At 28.9% G+C, this 23375-nt stretch overlaps 1 protein-coding gene and 3 pseudogenes across 1 annotated transcript; all 4 read right to left on the bottom strand.

Moving 5' to 3' along the window:
* Positions 1–997: 997 nt before the first annotated feature.
* Positions 998–3080, bottom strand: LOC146723149 (uncharacterized; annotated as a pseudogene).
* Positions 3081–3784: 704 nt separating this feature from the next.
* LOC146723146 (uncharacterized) lies at positions 3785–22486 on the bottom strand (annotated as a pseudogene).
* Positions 12376–13446, bottom strand: LOC146723148 (uncharacterized; the record flags this gene model as incomplete). Its single annotated transcript, XM_085483003.1, has 3 exons — positions 12376–12714; positions 12943–13116; positions 13303–13446. Coding segments are annotated over 3 exons (657 nt in total), but the record flags the coding sequence as incomplete, so codon positions are not given.
* On the bottom strand, positions 16673–18768 carry LOC146723147 (uncharacterized; annotated as a pseudogene).
* Positions 22487–23375: the final 889 nt, after the last annotated feature.

The raw sequence follows: 23375 nt of genomic DNA, 5'->3' as shown, positions 1-23375 counted from the left end.
CTTGATACCAGTGCGCGAAAACATAACTGAATTAATACATTCATTTTCTTTCATTTCTAAAGACAATGAGTCTATCGTAAAAGTATTATATACAGAACCAATTAATAATGGTAATAGTTCATCTTTAGTATGGTAAATATTGAACAATCAACCTGCTATTTGGTAAGTTATAAAAAAGGTAAAAAAAGGCGACAAGTTTACGTGTTCATGTGAAAAAATGTTATTAAAAAAAAACAGTGTTTTTTAAATTACTATAAAAAACTGCTCTAAAAAATAATGTCATTTAACTTTTATACAATATATTTTTTGTGTACAAAATGATTAAATATTTCTAAAAAAAATAATGATATCAAAAAATGCGACAAAAAAAAACCTATATACTATAAAATCTTTTATTATGATTATTTTATTAAATAATTTTTTTTATAGAAATATTTTACAAACAACTATTAATTAAACATATGACTCATATATTGTAACGCAGCAAATTATATAAAAAGATTAAATGTGACGAGCGATTTATGATTGACAATAATATCTTATTTGGATTAAAGAGTATGATAGAAAATATATATCTCATTTGATATTATTGTCAACCATATAATCACTCGTTACATTTGGTCTTTAGAAATATTTTAACCAAAAAAAATAGAAAAATTTTTGTTAAAAAGCTTGGCGCTGCTAAATATTTTTATTAAATTACTGTAATGTATCTGTAAATCTTAAAATAAGAAATAATTAATTAACTATAATTAATGTAACAAATAATAAATTTATTGTAATGTATCTTAAAATATTCAATAATTAACTTAGAAAATATTTGCAATGTAAATGTACGAAGTACGTTTGTCATTTGCATAGTATTTAATTAATTTATTGCAATCTATCTTAAAGTAATAAAAAAATTACTTTTATAAACAGTACAATAATAATGATTAAAACATTACATTAATAATTATATAAACATTACATTAATAATTATATATTTATTTAAACATTATATCAATAACGGTTTAAAAGATATTTTTCTACTTTCTAAAATTTTACAATCAGATTTTGTCACTAAACCAATACGAATTCGCGACAATAACTCACGGTAAGAATTATCTCCTTGTTGACGCATATTAATTGTCAATTCTTCGTAGTCAAATAATGTAGTCCATAAATTAATAGCATTTAAGGAACCAAGATGTTTAGCAATTTTTTCATTCAATAAATATTTAAAAATAGGATCATCGTGTACGGGAGGTAGTTGAAGCAAATCTCCGAATAAAAGAATATGCTTTTGACCAAACCAACCATCATCGCAATCACTAGTGTCAAATATTTCAGACAATCGAAGATGTATGTACATTAAAGTCAAATTAGATATCATTGACACTTTATCAATTACAAAAAGAATAACATCTTTAAGATCTGCTCGTAAAAGTTTTAATACATGATCAGATAGTTGTTTATATTTAGGAGTATAACCATGTTCAACGGGTAATTGAAGCAATCTATGAACTGTTAAACCATCAATATTAAATGCCGCGATACCAGTAGGTGCTGCTACAGCAGTATTTTTGTTAAAATTTTGTTTTATTCAGCATTTAATTATCTTGATTAAGAAACTTGTTCCAGTACCACCTTCTCCGCTAACATATGATCGTAAAATCGATTTATCGGATTCTATAATATTGATAACTTTATTGAATACTCGTTTTTGATCCATATTTAATTTAGTTATCATTTTAGATACATCAATTTCTCGAATTACTTTATCACCAAAATCTTGCATTGCTTCACCAGCCTTTATATTTTGAAAACCTATCGGATTTTCAGGATCATCTTAAGGCTGTTGTTTTTCTAACTTATCATCTAGACATTGTTGAACTAACTGTTTTGCAGTTTCAAATGCTTTTTGCAATTTTTCTAATTTTCAATGATATTGCAATGCTTCTGTAAGATGCAGTTTTACTTTGTAAAACGATTCAGCATAAGTATCGCATTCATTTCTAAGATCCTCTAATTTTGGCCATGGTTTTAAACATAAGCAATAACGCAAAGAAGTAATTTTCCGGCTGTGAATTAACATTATATCTATAATGATTTATAAGATATCCACGTTGTCGCCGTTTAAGATAATAACCATTACTTATTTTATAATATTTAGTATTCTCATTTTTTGGTTTGATCTTCGAAATATCATACCACTCTGAAAATTCATAAAGAGATTTATTTTTTAATTCGTTTGGTCTATATGGATAACGATTGTCTATCAAAGATGGACAAAATATATCTGTAGATTCAGCATCAAGAGCTTGAATTTTCTTGCAGCTTTTTAATTTTCTATATCGTATTTGATTAACCATTTAATAGATGTATTTCGATCAGTTCCATATAAAGAAATACCTAACAATGTATTAGCAGCTTCGAGAGCTCCACATTCTCTATTATTTGTAAATCGTAAAGCAATATTCCAAAGATAACTCGCTAATGATTTTTTTTTCATTTTTACTAATGATAGCATCGAACAGTTCACTTTTTCCTGCTTTATTCATATATTTAGTAATGTACCAGGTAAGTAATGATGATTTTTCACCAATAAATTGTATATCCATATTACCTTCCCATACAGTAAGAAGAACAGGATTATAGTCATTTATATTACCTTCATTATCCGTTCGAGGAAGATCGTAAAGTCTACTTTTATGTTTCAATTGTTTTCTACCGGCTATCGAAGTTGCCACATCCCTGATATTCAAAGTTTCAGTAACGGGACGAGGAAATCCAAAACGAATAACTTTACGTCCTACTTTTTTAGAACGAAGACAATAATCATTATGTGTATGTCGCTGATGCGTATCAACACGTCTGTACAACAATGGCGAAATATTTTGATCCGGTATTGTGCAGCTTATATGTTGTGAAATAAATTTGGAAACTTCCTCAATAGTAGATTCACCGAAAATTGGTGCATTTTTAATCCAAATTAATAAGTGAAAATGTTGTATACCTCTACCTTGATATTCTCGTCGCCAGAAATAGTGCGTTACATCTCCAATTGGATTATCTTTAGACCTAATGAAGTCAAACATTGCCCGAAACTTATTATCGAGAAACCTGGATGTTGATACTAGATCTCTAACAACGAGTGCGCTAACGCTTAAGGAAGCGTCATGCCATTTATTTACTTCACGAATATATTCACCTAAATCTTCCCACAACCACTCACTGGACTGAGTGTTAAAAACCATGTCGCAGGCCCATAATGCTGCGTCATACAATTTAAATCACTTCTCGGTTTACGCCAATATTGCTCCGTATTTCAAAGTGTCGAAAATATTGTACTTATTGTCAGATTAGATTCCAACAATTCTTTCGACATTGCGTCTAGGTATTCTGCAGCTGTATAACGAACTCGCGGATTAGTTACATTTATTTTATGAAAAATTCCACGACTTAATTGACGCATATTTGCATTGTTCAATAAATAAAATACATATTGTAGATTTAATCTATACTGTGGATGTTTAGATGTTAAACGACATTTAATAAATTCATGATTATGAAGTTTAACTTGTCTAATCTCACGTTGTCCATTAATACCAGAAGAATCTGGAAAACACATTAAATCTAAATGTTGCTCACGATTGTTCAGAGGCAAGTCCTGAATTTTTAACATTTGATATAAAGCTGTCGCAGTTTTATTTGCTTTCTTTTCATATAAGGGATAGATGGTATATTGTTCGTAATAGCCATCGTTTTCAGCATTAGTCACTTGAGTTAACATTGCTTTCCGTTAACCTTCTAACATATCATTTTTTATCTCTTCTATCGGATCATTTAATAATTCAGTCTCATTATCAGCTACTTCTGCATTACCTTCTGTCTCATTTAATAATTCAGTCTCATCATCAGCTACTTCTACATTATCTTCTGTCTCATTTAATAATTCAGTCTCATCATTAGCTATTTCTGCATTATCTTCTGTCTCATCTTCTATTTGAAATTCTGAATTTTTTAATTTTGGTAAACGTAAATCATTGTAATCATTTGGCAATATAATATGAGAATATAAAGTATTGTTGCGCTTTAACCACGTTAAAGCGTCAAATACTTTTTTAACATCAACTACCTCTTCCCAAATAATCTTTGATTTTGTCGGGATACCTCTAACTAATATATATATCTCATGATTAATATTTATTGGATCAGTATTAGAACATAATTTATTCAATGTCTCCTGTAACGGAAGTGGTAAATGAAATGTTCTACCTTTAACTTTTGATACCATTTGTCTTTGAGGCAACTTTTTATTAATAACAGTTCCCATTTTAAGGACAGTTTGAAACGCTTTAGCTCTCTGTATAAGAATTTATTCGAATGTATTAAGAGATGATATTACTTCAGGCACCTGATTTGTAAAGAGATTATTTAAGACGCAGTATGCAGGCATTAAACCTTTACGAAATTTGCCTGCACAATAATTACATATACTGCGCATCAACTTTTTGTTGTTGTACATACGTCATTAAATCTTTCCAAATTTTAACATGTACTTGTGTCTGAAGACTATTGACTTTAGAAACACTTTTTTCATAACACAATCTCTCGCATGATACGCAAACATGTCGTGGTGTGTCCACAAAGCATTCAGTCAATGCTTTAAATGCTAAACGATATTTAAACATAATATCATCATCACTTAAAATTGTATCAATCTGTTGATGTTTGTACATATCTACTTTCTCCTGTGCAGAAGTCACAATTTCATTCAAAGTATTCATGTCAGCATTATTTAAAGCATCATCTAGATTTTCCAACTTTCGATAAAAATATGTAAATTGATAAATTAAACGCTTCATATATCTTACTTTTGGAAAATGAGGCGATAATAATTGAACTGGAAGAAACATTCCTTCGCAAAGTATTATATCAATATAACAGCTACGCGTATGACCCAATTTCTCATTTGAAATTTTCATTGTACATTTATGAATATTTTGCATAAGTTTTGGTACATTTTTTAAAATACATGTATTTACGGTTTCGAGAAACTTCTGATAACGATCAATTAAAAGCGGATTGTTAATTTTACAGCTTGCAGTATTACATATCAGTTTTGGTTTATTGTTTAAGATACATGTATTTATGGTTTTAAGAGACTTCTGAGAACGGTCAATTAAAAGCGGATTGTTAGTTTTATAGTCTGAAATATTACACGACCAAGATTTTTTAGCTTGTTCTGTTGTTAATGGTAATATGTTTACTACTTTTCCTTTTACATTCATTATCAAAGGTTCCAATGGATTTACATCATGATGATATGTAGACTCAATAAAATAATTTTCAGATGAGGCTGTATGTCTAGATTCGCCACATAGCGCAGTTAATTTGTCTTCGATTGTAGAACAATCTGCGACAAGAGTCAAATACACTTCTGATTTCTTTTTAATCAAACTTAACATTTTGTATATATTGCGAATATTTAATTTTTCCTAATACACATGCACCAACATACAAGTTTTTCGGCTTCCAATCGTTTCTCAATATAACCTTTAATATTGATTTTTTTAATAATATTTTTTATAAATATTTCTGAACAATTACGAAGTTTTATGGTATTCTTCGATCAGAATTGTTTATACTTTTTAGTAATTTTTTTTAGCAATATTGCAAGTTTTTATTTCAAATGTAGATTTTGTTTTGATTTTTTGTCTTTTTATCTGATAATATCGCTTATTATAAAGCCATTTGCGATTAGAATCCAATCTTTTTTGTCTATCTCGTTCATACTCAAAGTTTTTCGAATAACGCATACGCTTTTGTGCGCGTTTATTTTCTAAATCTTGTTCATATCGATATTGATCTTTAATGCGTTCATCTTCTAAGTTCCGTTGATATCGATTACGCTTTTTAGCGCGATTGTCTTCTAAATTTTGTTTATAACGATCACACTGTTTAACGCGATTGTATTCTAAATTTTGTTTATAACGATTACACTGTTTAGCGCGATTATCTTTTAAATTTCGTCTATATCGATTGCGCTGTTTAGCGCGATTGTCTTCTATATTTTGTTTATAACGATCACGTCGTTTAGCGCGTCTATCTTCTAAGCTCTGTTTATACAGATCGTGCTGTTCAATGCAATTATTCTTGGAATCTTGCTCATATAAATCATGTTGTTTAGCCTGATTTTGTTCGAAATCTTGTGAATAGCGTGCACATTTACACAATGATTTTCCAAGTCATGCTGTTTAGTTTCTTCATAAATATCATTGTTTGTTTTCATTAAATTCTTTGAATTATTTTCTGTTAATTGAAATTGATTATTATTTAACTCTTTTTCAGATTGGTAAATATGACGTTGCTCTTCTAACCGATTCAAGTATTGTCGTTCCGTCTCACATTGACGTATAGTACGTTTACGAGATGCTTCAATCTCTCTTGCTTTTATTACTGCTAATGGAAGCACCTTTTGAGGAGCATATTGTGGATTTTGTGGAAAATGCTCAATAACATTAGATTCAAAAATCTTAATTAAATGCAAACGCATTAAACTATGATCATATTTTATTTTTTCGGGTTTAATATTGAATAACAATGAAATTGCAAAGGCTATTGTAAAAACTCCGCAATCGCTACTGTTTGGTTGGTATTGTACAGTAGGAAATTGGATAGAATTTTTTTTTTTCAAAGTTATATGTTGGAAATAATCTTTTCAAGAATTGTTCATGATGTCTATGCAATTTTTTAAATTTAAAGAATCGTAAGTATATATATCTTTTATGTCATAATAATTGCATACCCAATGTCCATCGAATGGACCTGACGAACTATGTAATATTTGTATATGTTTTTTATCAATTGGCATTAGGCTGAATCGTATCAGGAAGTTGTAATCGCCATGTTTCGACAGGTCTATAATCTAAAAAATTTTGTAATAAATAATCAAAATGTTCCATATGTTTATCAGTTAACCATTCACCTCGAACAATTATATTTTTATCCTCAGGAGATAAAATTCTATATCTTTTTGTCTTTATAGACATTTTTATTATTTATATATATTTTTTTGAAATATGTAATAATTTATCGGCGCAAAGCAGCCACTCTTTATCGGTGCAAAGCAGCCACTCTTTATAAGCGCACAGCAGCTACTTTTTTTAGGCGCATAGCAGCCTTGTATGGACGCACAGCAGCTCCTTTTCATAGGCGCACAGCAGCCACTTTTTATAGGCGCACAGCAGCCACTCTTTATAGGCGCACAGCAGCCACTTTTTTTAGGCGCACAGCAGCCTTGTATGGGCGCACAGCAGCCACTTTTTTTTAGGCGCACAGCAGCCTTGTATGGACGAACCGCAGCCACTTTTTATAGGCGCACAGTAGCCGTTTTTTTACAAACACAACAGGCGCACAGCAGCCTTATAATTTTTTTCTTTTCTTCTTTCTTTATCTTCTTTTCTTCTTTCTCGATCTTCTTTTCTTCTTTCTTGATCTTCTTTTCTTCTTTCTTGATCTTCTTGCACGTCTTCTTAAATAAAAGCGTAATTTTATTTTAAATTTTAATTTGGTTACATAAAGATATATATGGCAAGGAAATGTTGCCAGTATTCTATTTTTCTATGTACGAGATGCGGCATTTAACTTAGTAAATCTGAATACATTGAAAATAATTAAATTCGATAAAACCCCAATTTTCCAAACTTTATTTATAAGTTTCCTAAATTGTATTTCTTTTAAATATATCGTCTATTCATACATTACAAATGATATTGAAATGTATAATTATAATATATGAATAGATACAAACTACTCGACAATATAACTCCAATGTAACATACTTTATACATATGTAACAGTTACATTGTTAAATGGGAAATTATAACATTTATGTTATAATTTGCTAGCTTGTTACTTTATTGAGAAATTTTTTATTAGATTCATTTAGAAGTATACTTTTAAAGGCCATTCCACAATAAATTGCAAATGTTCTTGTTGCCAATTAACAATTGCGAATTGATCAATCAGAGCAAAGCAACTTGTCAGCTGATTGGTCAATCCGCAATTGTCAACTTGCAACAAGAACATTTGCAACCTATTGTGGAATGGCCTTAAACGTATAGCATTCTAGGACATAACTGTATGCACACATCATTTTAAGCAAAAATGTTAATATAAACATGTATCCTATTTTGGATTCTGGGTAGTTATAAAGATACAACATATTCAAGTTTAAAAACGAATACATTTATTAACTTAGAAGAACCGAACTATAAAACAATAATTATATTAAACTTTTACCATTTCCTATTAGTTTAAACTTTTTGGTTTCTGATATAATTATAGAATGGCTCATATATTTACTCATGCCAAAATTATAATAATTATTTAAAAGTGTAAGCTTAAAAAATGTTTCATACAATTTCATTCTAATAAGTTAATAAATAGATACGTTCTTAGACTAAATACGTATTTTTATGACCAGAATAGAACAATTATTAAACATGTTTATCTAAACTTCTTTGCTTAAAATGATGTGTACAATCATATCTTAGAATCCTGATCATTCCTCCTAAAGTACCCTATTTATATAAATATACCCATATGTGTGTGTATGTGTGTGTACGCGCGCGCGCGCGCGCGTGTGTGTGTGTGTGTGTGTGTACTAATGTCGAGCATTTTTATACATTTTCTATTAAATTTAGACAAAAGTTGCAGGATTTCGAAAAAGAAAAAGTTGACACAGACTTTTTCTTAAACGGCGATTTTCAAGATTATTTAAAGGTCACTTATATTTTCAAAATAGAATTACCTTAATTTTTCTTATATAAATTGATTCCTCGCAATATTTACTATAAAAAGTTATATATATGTATATGTTCAACACCTTTTTATACATTTTACAAGCTAACAGTGACATCCCAGATAACCAGTGAGAACACAAGTTGCTTTCATGTTGCTAATAAAAATGTTACCATCTTGCTACGCATCTATGTCGTCCATTGTGCTATTGTTTGCTAGCATTTGATGTCGGAAATGAAACATTGCACGTTTTAAACATTATGCTGGCATTAGAATTAAATAGATGTTGACAATTAACGCTGACATAATGATAGCAGCATATTTATATCTGTTAGCAAACTGAAAACATATGCTAACATTTTGTTAATAGAATGCTTATTTGATATGTTTCTTTTTTAGCTGAGCATTTGATTACGACAAAATGTTAACGTCATGCTAGTTACTCAAATATTTAATTCATACTCCTAGCAAAGAACCAGCATTGATTGCTAGCATCTTATTTTTATACGTTGCCTGGGATAACATCAATATATTATAATTTCCAATTTAACAATATAATTGCGTTACATATGAGTATGAGACATGTCACATTGCAAAGGATCTGAATAGCTCAGTTGGAAGAGCAGTCGCCCGGCAAGCGAAAGGTCTCGGGTTCGATTCCCGATTCAGCGATTATTGGATCTATATTTTTCTCTTGCATTTATTTATTTCCATAGGTGGGTTAAAGGATTATTGAAATTAAATCTCAAATATATATGAGATTATTTCATATTTTAAAATCTTGGCAGTGACCAAGTAAAATTTGGTGCCTTGTGCACAGTTATTTAATTCTAACAAAAAAATTTAGTTTCGTTGGGATAACGCACTGTCTTCCGCGATCGGCTCTTATCGCCTGTCTTATACTTTAAAAATATTATTAATTTAAAAGTTTAATTAATCAAGATGACAATATTTTTGTCAATGCACGCACATATACATACGCACGCACGCACACACACACAGAATAGCCTATTTTAAATAATATATTATTAAACATACGTTTTTTGTTCGTCTCTTTCTTTTATCTTCTTTTCTCTCTCTTTATTTCTCTCTCTTTCTCACTGTCTCTATCTTTCTCTCTTTTATATTTTTCTTCTTTTATGGTTTTTTTTCTCTAACAACTTGACAACTAGACAATTAATATAACACAATAGATTATTAATTATACATATATAATTATAACAATATAATAATACACTGAAAAAAAAATACACAGGATAGCCTAATTTAATTAATGCATTATTAAACATACTTTAAGTCTCTTCTTCCTATTTAAAAATTAAAAAATTAAAAAAAATTTATTTAAAAATTTTCTCATTGTATCAAAAAATAGTATTAGACATTTCTTCTTAGATTTTTATTCTCTACCGAATGTTGCTGAGCAAATGCGACACATTTTTAACACCCTGCATATATATATTATATATATATGTATATATATATATATATATATATATATATAATATATAATATTATTATTTACCACACAAGTCGAAACAAGCATCTATCTATCTTTATTCTCGTAGAATGGAGAAACAAAGATAGAATCACGCTTGTGACTTATGTTGCTAAATAAAAAGCACCTTATACCTTTTTTGGTATGTCGATCTCTTCTTTCTCTCTCTTTTTTTCTTTCTATCTTTTCTCTTCTTCCCTTCCTCTCTTTCTCTCTCTTTCTCGACTGCTCAAGAGCTGGCTAAATATACAGCAAATACATAACATTAATAATACGTATAAAAATGAAATAGTATAATATATATTAGTATTATATATATATATATATATATATATATATATATATATTAAATATATATTTTATATTTATATATAATCAACAAAAAATTATATAATCATATATTGTATATATATATATATATGTTTACATATATATAATCATATACACACACATATATATATTTATATATATTGTTACGTCCTCGCGACGTCTCTTGCGCTGTCTCACAAAAAGATGTCACTCACACTCTCACTCGCGTCCGGAATGAATAAATTCTCGTAATGAGGAAAGGAGTTTTAATGAAACGACCCAATACAATAAAGCTAAGAAATACAATATATAATAGGCCAAAATGCCCATCGGTCTCGTAAGCGTCCGCTCGGTGCGACAGCTAGACCAAATCTAATCATGGCGCCCCAAAACATTTGAACGCCGGTTGTCTATAAACAACCCTCCTAGGAGATGAAAAGGGATGAAGGTGCTCAGGGGATGTAAACCAGGGACGTAACACTATATATATATATATTATATATAATATTATTATTTACCTTATTCTTCATAAAATTTCTGCACAATTTACACTCTTTCAACACCTTAACCAATTTTGACTTGAAACTGTCAAAATAATTTTGACAATCGAACACTACGAAGCATGCGGCACAATGTGTGATCAGCACAAGAACCAGGACTTTTGTTTGAATCGTTATCGTTAGCTAGGTAAGTATACATTGCAATCAACATTCTTATGTTATCGAAGTTCACGCTGTGATCTCGCAAGTCTGGCACGTACACGACAAGATTTCATAAAAAAAAATAATGAATAAAGAAAAAACGAGGATACAAGAGGTAAGTAAATTTATATTTTAACGCACACACAGAGAGAGAGAGAGAGAGGGAGGGAGAGAAGGAGAGGGGAGAGAGAGAGAGAGAGAGAGAGAGAGAGAGAGAGAGAGAGATTACAATTTTATTTTTATTCTTGATTTTTAGGGCGCTGGTACGAGTGAAGAGTTCAGTACGTCTTTGGATTTGGAGCTCACAAAAATTGAGTTAGAAGATTTAAAGGAACAGTTAGCTGCAGCAAAGCAGGCTCTTGCTGCAGCTACTGCTCCAGCTTCAACTTCCAACGGAGCTCCTGCTCATGCTCCGACTCATGTTTCCACAACTGCTCCTGTTCATGCTCCAACTCCGGTTTGCAAAACTGCTCCTGCTCAACCATCGCAACCACCACAGCCTGCAGTAGTGGTTGAAAATGAAGAAAAGGATAATATACAACGTAAGTAAAAAATAAAAATAAGAATTATTTTAGAAACAAATATAAAAATAACCAATGTAAATATATGTTTTTATATGTAAATTTTATTTGTTTTACAGTAAAACAAAGACCCGCTCGATGGTCGCGAGCTGGTCGCGGACGTGGTCGCGAACGTGGCCGCGGACGAGAAAATATAATTTACATACATATGTAATTACATATATATACATATTACATATATATATATATATATATATATATATATATATATACGCATATATATACGTATGCACATGTATATAATTAAAGATAATCATGACCATGGCGATTATAATTAATGATATGAGTTGCTTATTTTGATGAGCTATTTATTTGAAAGTTGAGAACATTGCCATGTCTGTTTTAAAAATCAAATATCGAATATTTTTAGATTAATAATTAAGAATAAATATATATACTAAAGGAATAAAATGTAAAAAAATATGAAAAAAATATTTATATAGATAACACAAATTTTTTAAAATTACTATAAGACTTTTCCTCATTTTATTAAAAAATTTCAACATAAAGAATTAATAAATGGCAATGGATTTGAAATTATTTGATATGAGATTGTAAATGCATTTTTTATGCAACCATTAATACGAACAATGATACTTGTGTTGAAAATGCGGATATCAACGACAAACTTTATCATGCTATTTTTCACTTCTCTAATTGTATTTATATACTCGGTTGCCCCGGTATTTATTAACGTTATGGCATTACTATCAATATCTTTTAACGACAATTTAGTTCGAGCAAGATTCATCGCGATGCAGCTCTGCATCTTGATATAGTTCGAAGAGTAACATTTCGGAATGATAGCGTTTAACTTGGTCAGTAACGTCTTTATTACCTGAAAGATATTATAAAAAAATGATTTCTCTATCATATTCATTATAACGTAATTATACAGGTCATATTGTTCTCTGTGTAAAATAAATACATGCAAGCAACTAAAGTTATTTTATTAACATTTAAAGTATAATTTTTATCAGTTGATTGAAATTAATTAAAATTAATAAAATCAATATTTCACTATAATTCTAAATATATACGTTTACGTATTAAAATAAATAGTTACCTTAATATTGTTTGCCACGTTCTTTAATGGGGCTTCCATAGTCTTATTTCCATATTGGATGTACGTCTCCAATTCAGCAATTGTATTGTCTTTCCTCGTTTCCAAATTATGCTTTGCATAATTATAACATTCATTAATTTTTTTACTCTCTTTTTTCGCCTTCTCGATAGATAACTGAAAAGATAATAAATATGCAAATGTATTTTTGTTGTCATATGTGAATAATTGAACATATTTTTCATAAAAATCTATTCTAAAAATAAATGCAAGTTTTCAATGTTTTCATTATAATTTAAAACATTTATATTTTATGATATAACATATGCATTTGTCTTCTCATTATCTGGACAAAATATGCACCTTGATATTCTCGAATGTTGAATTGAGAATATTATTAACTTTAAACAAAGTCCGAGTCCTCAGATCATTGAGTTTGACTTGTAGAATCTGCTTTATTTGCTTTTCGAAAAGTGAAATACTTTTAAGAATAGCTTCGATATTTTTTTAAAGATATTGCATAAAGAAATTAAATTTAAAAATAAATTTTAAACAATTTTTATAAATAGGTCAAATTAAAGCTACAAAATTGATTTTTATATGTGATATTTCTATTAATACATCATAATTTCTGAAAAAGATTTTTAGTTTACTAATTAAACATGGCAATTGTTTTTTATTTGATTTGTCTTATTTTAAAATGATTGAATTAAATTATTTGTTTCTTTTTTTAGTCAAAAGAAATGATTACACTGAATTGACAGAACTTACATAAACTGCGCAGAGTAATGTCAAAATACAAATCACTTTTTTCATTTCGTTGTTTATAAACGATGATTGTGTTGAAAGAAATGTTCACGATTAAGGAAGGAGATATATACTCTTCTCTATACTGTTATTTTTATTCCATTTATATATGAAAACAATTTGATAGATATTAAGATAACGTATATATGTATATGTATAAAGATACGTTTAATTGAATTGACATAAAGAGATTTAATCTAAATAACTAAATGCTGTCAAAATTTATCATTGAGTATTTATCACATATGTTTATCATTGGGAAATACAAAATAGTATTTGAAAAAATGTAATTAAAATTTGTTTTAAACTCTTTGATCTACCCCTAAAAATGTACATAAATTTTAGATTTTGCAAAATTTATCGTGTAAAAAAATTGATATTTTTTTGATATTGCAGAAAAAATATTAATTGATTGGTCAGATATAATACACATCTATCTAATGCTATCTTTTGTACATGCCTAAAAATTAGCGGTCCTTTTGTTACTTCCTGATAATAATCTGTTAATCACACAGTCTTGTCTAACGTGATATGTTTCTTTTATCACAAGGATAGATTTCTAGTCTTCAGTTTGCACATGCGCTTCATATGCATGATTTTTGTTAAGCTTTTACTAATAAATATTTTTGTTTTGTTTGTTCACATAGAATAATTATTTGCAAAATTTATACCTGAAATAAAATATCAACAGCGTGTTATATTGCATTTACATTGTTCAATGGGAAATTATAATAGTTATATAATTGTTACTTGGTGTTTGCTGGGGATTGTATCAACTTTTGGATATAACAATTAACTTGCACATATTAGCTACTATCACGAAACTAATTATATGTGCGATTCATTATAAAAATATAGCAGTACAATATATAAATACGTACATATTCCTCACACGTGGTTCTTTGAATATATCATTTGCCCAATGACACATCGACAGAAACACTAGGCAACCAAGATACATATCTTGAGCCATCGAGAAAAAGAAAAAAATAATTGCCATTTCTTTTTGTAGAAATCTGTGACTCAGGCGGAATTTCTGTATTCTCTCTGTGATTTGCTTGTATACTCAATCTGGTGTATCCTCTCTGTAATTTGCTTGCATACTCAAGGCCAACCGACAAGTGAGACATGGTGTCCTGTTCTAACCAGGATTGCAAACATGAATTGTAAAATAAGTGTGCACAGGGCAACTTACGAGCGCTTTCCATCCTTTCCCAGCATATTGCACAGTTATTTTATCAGAATTCTCGGCTAATTTCTCTTGTAAAGCCATTGGATAACTAAATGAAAAAATTATCAAAAAAATCTTTAACAATTTGTTTTTTATATTATACATATAAAAATATAATAAAATAATTACCTGATTTTTATAAATTTCTTTTTCCATCACATATTACATCAAATTACATCATCACATCAAAATCAAAATCAAAACACTTTCCTATCCTATCCAACATAACTCCTCACACTTCCAATATAGCGGAGCGCCACTATCGCCGTCTGTTGTAAAACGTGAGAACTGGACATTTCCAATACATGCATCTATTGCATGTGTTGTGTACGTGTGATATATGTGTGCGCATGTGTTGTATACGTGTGAATACGTGTAGCACGATACTACTATGTATGCGTGGTCGATGATGATGATAATAACAATGATGACGGGGACGTTTCTTAAAAGAAATTTTTCATATTTCGACTTTGCATTTATATATCTCTGCTTACAAATCACGTAGAGCAGAAATAAAGACACTTTTATTATATAATTCGAACTCAATCTATCGATTAAGTCTAGTATAAACTCGATTGCTTCAGCCGTTATTGAGGATTCGAAATTTATAATAGACTCAAATGTCCGACTCGCGTTAAGATACACGGTGTCTCGGCTACGCCCTTAACTGGTCGCGAGACACTACCGTGTCTCTTGATACCAGTGCGCGAAAACATAACTGAATTAATACATTCATTTTCTTTCATTTCTAAAGACAATGAGTCTATCGTAAAAGTATTATATACAGAACCAATTAATAATGGTAATAGTTCATCTTTAGTATGGTAAATATTGAACAATCAACCTGCTATTTGGTAAGTTATAAAAAAGGTAAAAAAAGGCGACAAGTTTACGTGTTCATGTGAAAAAATGTTATTAAAAAAAAACAGTGTTTTTTAAATTACTATAAAAAACTGCTCTAAAAAATAATGTCATTTAACTTTTATACAATATATTTTTTGTGTACAAAATGATTAAATATTTCTAAAAAAAATAATGATATCAAAAAATGCGACAAATAAAAACCTTTATACTATAAAATCTTTTATTATGATTATTTTATTAAATAATTTTTTTTATAGAAATATTTTACAAACAACTATTAATTAAACATATGACTCATATATTGTAACGCAGCAAATTATATAAAAAGATTAAATGTGACGAGCGATTTATGATTGACAATAATATCTTATTTGGATTAAAGAGTATGATAGAAAATATATATCTCATTTGATATTATTGTCAACCATATAATCACTCGTTACATTTGGTCTTTAGAAATATTTTAACCAAAAAAAATAGAAAAATTTTTGTTAAAAAAACTTGGCGCTGCTAAATATTTTTATTAAATTACTGTAATGTATCTGTAAATCTTAAAATAAGAAATAATTAATTAACTATAATTATCTTAATGTAACAAATAATAAATTTATTGTAATGTATCTTAAAATATTCAATAATTAACTTAGAAAATATTTGCAATGTAAATGTACGAAGTACGTTTGTCATTTGCATAGTATTTAATTAATTTATTGCAATCTATCTTAAAGTAATAAAAAAATTACTTTTATAAACAGTACATTAATAATGATTAAAACATTACATTAATAATTATATAAACATTACATTAATAATTATATATTTATTTAAACATTATATCAATAACGGTTTAAAAGATATTTTTCTACTTTCTAAAATTTTACCATCAGATTTTGTTAATAAACCGATACGAATTCTTAACAATAACTCACGATAAGTGTTATCTCCTTGCTGACGCATATTAATTATCAATTCATCATACTCAAATAATGTAGTCCATAAATTAACCGCATTTATGGAACCAAGATATTTAGCAACTTTTTCATTCAATAAATATTTAAAAATAGGATCATCGTGTACGGGAGGTAGTTGAAGCAAATCTCCGAATAAAAGAATGTGCTTTCGACCAAACCAACCATTATCGCAATCACTAGTGTCAAATATTTGAGACAATCGAAGATTTATATACATTAAAGTCAATCAAATTAGATATCATTGACACTTCATCAATTATAAAAAGAATAACATTATTAAGCTGTTCTCGTAAAACTTTCAATACATGATCAGATAGTTGTTTATACTTAGGAGTTTGACCATGTTCAACGGGTAATTGAAGCAATCTATGAACTGTTAAACCATCAATATTAAATGCCGCGATACCAGTAGGTGCTGCTACAGCAGTATTTTTGTTAAAATTTTGTTTTATTCAGCATTTAATTGTCTTGATTAAGAAACTTTTTCCAGTACCACCTTCTCCGCTAACATATGATCGTAAAATCGATTTATCGGATTCTATAATATTGATAACTTTATTGAATACTCGTTTTTGATCCATATTTAATTTAGTTATCATTTTAGATACATCAATTTCTCGAATTACTTTATCACCAAAATCTTGCATTGCTTCACCAGCCTCTATATTTTGAAAACCTATCGGATTTTCAGGATCATCTTGAGGCTGTTGTTTTTCTAACTTATCATCTAGACATTGTTGAACTAACTGTTTTGCAGTTTCAAATGCTTTTTGCAATTTTTCTAATTTTCAATGATATTGCAATGCTTCTGTAAGATGCAGTTTTACTTTGTGAAACGATTCAGCATAATTATCGCATTCATTTCTAAGATCCTCTAATTTTGGCCATGGTTTTAAACATAAGCAATAACGCAAAGAAGTAATTTTCCGGCTGTGAATTAACATTATATCTATAATGATTTATAAGATATCCACGTTGTCGCCGTTTAAGATAATAACCATTACTTATTTTATAATATTTAGTATTCTCATTTTTTGGTTTGATCTTCGAAATATCATACCACTCTGAAAATTCATAAAGAGATTTATTTTTTAATTCGTTTGGTCTATATGGATAACGATTGTCTATCAAAGATGGACAAAATATATCTGTAGATTCAGCATCAAGAGCTTGAATTTTCTTGCAGCTTTTTAATTTTCTATATCGTATTTGATTAACCATTTAATAGATGTATTTCGATCAGTTCCATATAAAGAAATACCTAAACAATGTATTAGCAGCTTCGAGAGCTCCACATTCTCTATTATTTGTAAATCGTAAAGCAATATTCCAAAGATAACTCGCTAATGATTTTTTTTTCATTTTTACTAATGATAGCATCGAACAGTTCACTTTTTCTTGCTTTATTCATATATTTAGTAATGTACCAGGTAAGTAATGATGATTTTTCACCAATAAATTGTATATCCATATTACCTTCCCATACAGTAAGAAGAACAGGATTATAGTCATTTATATTACCTTCATTATCCGTTCGAGGAAGATCGTAAAGTCTACTTTTATGTTTCAATTGTTTTCTACCGGCTATCGAAGTTGCCACATCCCTGATATTCAAAGTTTCAGTAACGGGACGAGGAAATCCAAACGACATCGACGAATAACTTTACGTCCTACTTTTTTAGAACGAAGACAATAATCATTATGTGTATGTCGCTGATGCGTATCAACACGTCTGTACAACAATGGCGAAATATTTTGATCCGGTATTGTGCAGCTTATATGTTGTGAAATAAATTTGGAAACTTCCTCAATAGTAGATTCACCAAAAATTGGTGCATTTTTAATCCAAATTAATAAGTGAAAATGTTGTATACCTCTACCTTGATATTCTCGTCGCCAGAAATAGTGCGTTACATCTTCAATTGGATTATCTTTAGACCTAATGAAGTCAAACATTTCCCGAAACTTATTATCGAGAAATCTGGATGTTGATACAGGATCTCTAGCAATAAGAACACTAACGCATAAGGAAGTGTCATGCCATCCATTTGCTTCACGAATATATTTACTTAAATTTTCTTATAACCATTCACTCGGACTTAGTGTTAAAAACCATGTCGCAGGCCCATAATGCTGCGTCATACAATTTAAATCACTTCTCGGTTTACGCCAATATTGCTCCGTATTTCAAAGTGTCGAAAATATTGTACTTATTGTCAGATTAGATTCCAACAATTCTTTCGACATTGCGTCTAAATATTCTGCAGCTGTATAACGAACTCGCGGATTAGTTACATTCATTTTATGAAAAATTCCTCGACTTAGTTGACGCATATTTGCATTGTTCAATAAATAAAATAAATATTGTTGATTTAATCTGTATTGTGAATGTTTAGATGTCAAACGACATTAATAAATTTATGATCATGTAATTTGACTGGCCTAGTCTCGTGTTGTCCATTAATACCAAAAGGATAAATATCTGGAAAACATAGCAAATCTAAACACTTTCACGATTATCCAAAGGCAAATCCTGAATTTTTAACATTTGATATAAGTCTGTCGCAGTTTTATTTACTTTTTTTCATATAAGGGATAGATAGTATATTGTTCGTAATAGTCATCACTTTCATTAATAACTTGAGTTAACATTGCTTTTTGTTGATCTTCTAATACATTTTTTATATCATTTTTTGTCTCTTTTATCAAATTATTTGATAATTCAGAGTTGTCATTCAATATTGCTTCTGTATCATTTTCTGTCTCTTCCACTTGGAATACTAAATTTTCCAACTTTTCAAATCATAACTCATTGTGATTATTTGGCAATATTATGTGAGAGTATAAAGCATTGTTACATTTTAACCATGTTAAAGCATCAAATACTTTTTTAACATTAACCATCTTTTTCCAAATAATCTTTGAATTTGTCGGAACACCTCTCACTAATATATATAATTCAAGATTAATATTTATTGGATCATTATCATGACATAATTTATTCAATGTCTCCTGTAATGGAAGTGGTAAATGAAATGTTCTACCCTTAACTTTTTGTATCATTTGTCTTTGAGGTAATTTTTTATTCAAAACAGTTTCCATTTTGAGAACAGTTTGAAATGCTTTAGCTCTCTGTATAAGAATTTTTTCAAATGTGTTAAGAGATGATATTACTTTGGGCACTATATCTGTGAAAAGATTATTCAAGATGCAATATGCAGGTATTAGACCTTTACGAAATTTGCCTGCACAATAATTACATATATATTCTGCATAATTTTTTGTTGTTGAATATGTTTTATTAAATCGCTCCAAATTGGAATATCTAATTGTGCTTGAATATTACTAACTTTAAATAAACTTTTTTCATAACACAATCTCACATGATACGCAAATATGCCGTGGTGTATTTTCTGAACGTTTAGTTAAAGCTTTAAATGCTTCATGATATTTAGAAAATATATCATCACTTAGAATTGTATCTGTATATGTTGATGTTTGTACATATCTGCTTTTCCTTCCGCATTAATTACAATTTCGTTTAATGCGTTTAAATCAGCATCAATTAATGCTTTATCGATATTTTCCATCTTTCGATAAAAAGCTATCATTTGATAAATTAAACGCTTAATATATCTTACTTTTGGAAAATGAGGCGATAATAATTGAATTGGAAGAAACATTCCTTTAAAAAGTGTTTTGTATCGATTCGGGTACATTTTTTAAAGTACATTTATCTATAGTTTGCAGAAACTTTTGATAACGATCAAGTAAAGAAGAATCAATTTTACATGAACTATTGCACAACCAAAATTTTGTTTGTGATTCTTGTAACGGTAATACATTCACAACTTGTCCTTTCATATTTATTATTAAAGATTTCGATTTTACATTTTTTATTAACGGTAATATATTCAGAACTTCTTCTTTCGTATCCAAAAGTTCTTTTAATGTTACATGATGATATGTAGAACCAATAAAATAATTGTCGGATAAGGCTGTATGTCTAGATTCGCCACATAACATTTCAATATTTTCTTCAATTGTAGAACATTCAGCTACAAGTGTCAAACTTACTTCTGATTTCTTTTTAATTAAAGCTAACATTTTGTATATATTGCGAACATGATTGTTTCTAATATACGAGTACATACACCACCGTACAATTTTTTCGGCTTTCAGTCGTTTTTCAACATGGCCTTTAATATTTAGTTTCTCTACATTATTTTTTATAATCATTTCTAAAGAATATCGAAATTTTATAGAGTTTTTCGACAAAATGTTTTTATATTTTTTAATAACTTTTTTTGCAAAATTGATTTTTGATTTTTTTATTGTAGGTACATATTTTGTGTTTTTTTATAATCTTGCTTATGTTGATTTCTATTTTTAATAACATTTTGTGAATCCTGTTTATTTTTATTTTTCACATTTTTTGCATATTGTCGCTTTTTATCGCGATAATTTTCAAAATTCTGTATATAACGCTGCTTGAGTTTAACGCGATTACTTTCTAAATCTTGTGCATATCGCTGTCGCTTTTTAGCACGATTATATTCTAAATTTTGTGCGTACAATTTTTGCTTTTTAGCACGATTTTTTTCCAAGTTCCGTGCATATAGCTGCCGCTTTTTAGCGCAATTATCTTCCAAAACTTATGCATATTGTTGCGATATTTTAGCGCAATTATTTTCAAAATTAGCACTATTATTTTCTAAATTTGGAACTCTTAAGTACAAAATCTGTTCTTTATTTTGATTTTCTAAATTATATTTCGATTTTTTCTTTTCAATGTTTTCTAATTGTAAATTATTTTCAAATTGAAGATATTTATTCTCAGAATTTTCATTTATATGACAAATTTCATTTTTGTTGTATTGAGAATATTTATTAATTTGTTCTATATTAAGATTATTCAATGTTTGAGAACATTGTTTTGAAACACATTTGGTTTCTAACTGACTATTAATTAAATATTTTTTAGATTGTGCAATGTCGAAAATTTTATTTGATTTTAATTTTTGTTGAGTCTCATATTGACGTTTCATACGTATACGAGCAGCTTCAAGCTCTCTTGCTTTTATTACTGCTAATGGAAAGACTTTTTGAGTAATATATTGTAAATCTTGAGAAAAATGCTCAATTACATTTGTTACAAAAATTTGTAGCAAATGCAAACGCATTAAACTATGATTATACCTTACTTTTTCAGGTTTAATATTAAATAACAACGAAATCGCAAAAGCTATTGCAAAAACACCACAATCGTTACAGTTTGGTTGATGCTGCACGGTAGGAAATTTGATATGACGTTTTTCAAAATTATATGTTGGAAATAATCTTGTTAAGAATTGCTTATGATGCTCGTGTAATTTTTTTAAATTTAAAGAATCGTAAGTATATATATCTTTTATGTCATAATAACTGCATACCCAATGTCCATCGAATGGACCTGATGAATAATGTAATATTTGTATATGTTTTTTACCTATTGGTATAGGTTGAATCGTATCAAGACATTGCACTCGCCAGGTTTCAACATGTTTAAAATCTGAACAATTTTCTAAAAGCGACCGAAATGTTCCATATGTATATCTGTTAACCATTTGCCTTGAATAATTATATCTTTTTCTTTAGATGATAGAAGTATGTGCTCTTTTGTTACAATATACATTTTATATGTATATAAGCTCTGTATCGGCGCACAGCAGCCGTGTTTTACAGGCGCACAGCAGCTCTGTATCGGCGCACAGCAGCCGTTTTTTTACAGGCGCATAGCAGCTCTGTATCGGCGCACAGCAGTCGTTTTTTACAGGCGCACAGCAGCTCTGTATCGGCGCACAGCAGCCGGTTTTTACAGGCGCACAGCAGCTCTGTATAGGCGCACAGCAGCCTTTTTTACAGGCGCACAGCAGCTTTTTTGAATAATTTAATTAATTAACTTACTTATTACCTCTTCAAAAGCCGCTAATTTTTTAAGGCGTCCTGGAAAAGTCCTGAAGATCCTGCGCAAAAATATTAACTCATTTTTTCTAACTAACATTAATTAAAAAGAATAGAATCTTTAAACGCAATAAATTGTTCGACAAATATAAATAAATCCTTTTCGGACCTATATTTTTCGCGTCTATTTCTCCATATGTAAGTTCGAGATTAATTTATATATAGAACTTAGTGATCTCAAACCAAGAGATACAGTTCCGAATAATTAATTTTTCATTAATTTAAACTTTATTGTTTCTATCAGTACATATTGATTAAATGTAATAAATTAGTTTTTATAACCGTAATATTACTTCTGCTCTTATTAGCCTTTTATATGTGTAATACTTTATTTATATTATTATTAATATTGAGAGCCGATAAAAATATTTCTTATCTAAATATAAATAAATTTACTATTTACTAGTATTAGGTTTTATATAAATTTTTCAACAACAAATATAAATATTAAATATGATATTTTAAATCGAATCTCTTGGTTTGAGATTACTAAGTTCCATATATAAATTAATTTCAAACTTACATATGAAGACATAGGCGAGAAAAATATAGCTCCGAAA

Source organism: Nylanderia fulva, unplaced genomic scaffold (assembly GCF_048542155.1).
Source record: "Nylanderia fulva isolate GAGA-0341 unplaced genomic scaffold, ASM4854215v1 Scaffold227, whole genome shotgun sequence".
NCBI classification, from domain to species: Eukaryota; Metazoa; Arthropoda; class Insecta; order Hymenoptera; family Formicidae; genus Nylanderia; species Nylanderia fulva.
The sequence above is the reverse complement of the archived record's forward strand: the minus strand, read 5'-3'. Positions and strand labels throughout refer to the sequence as shown.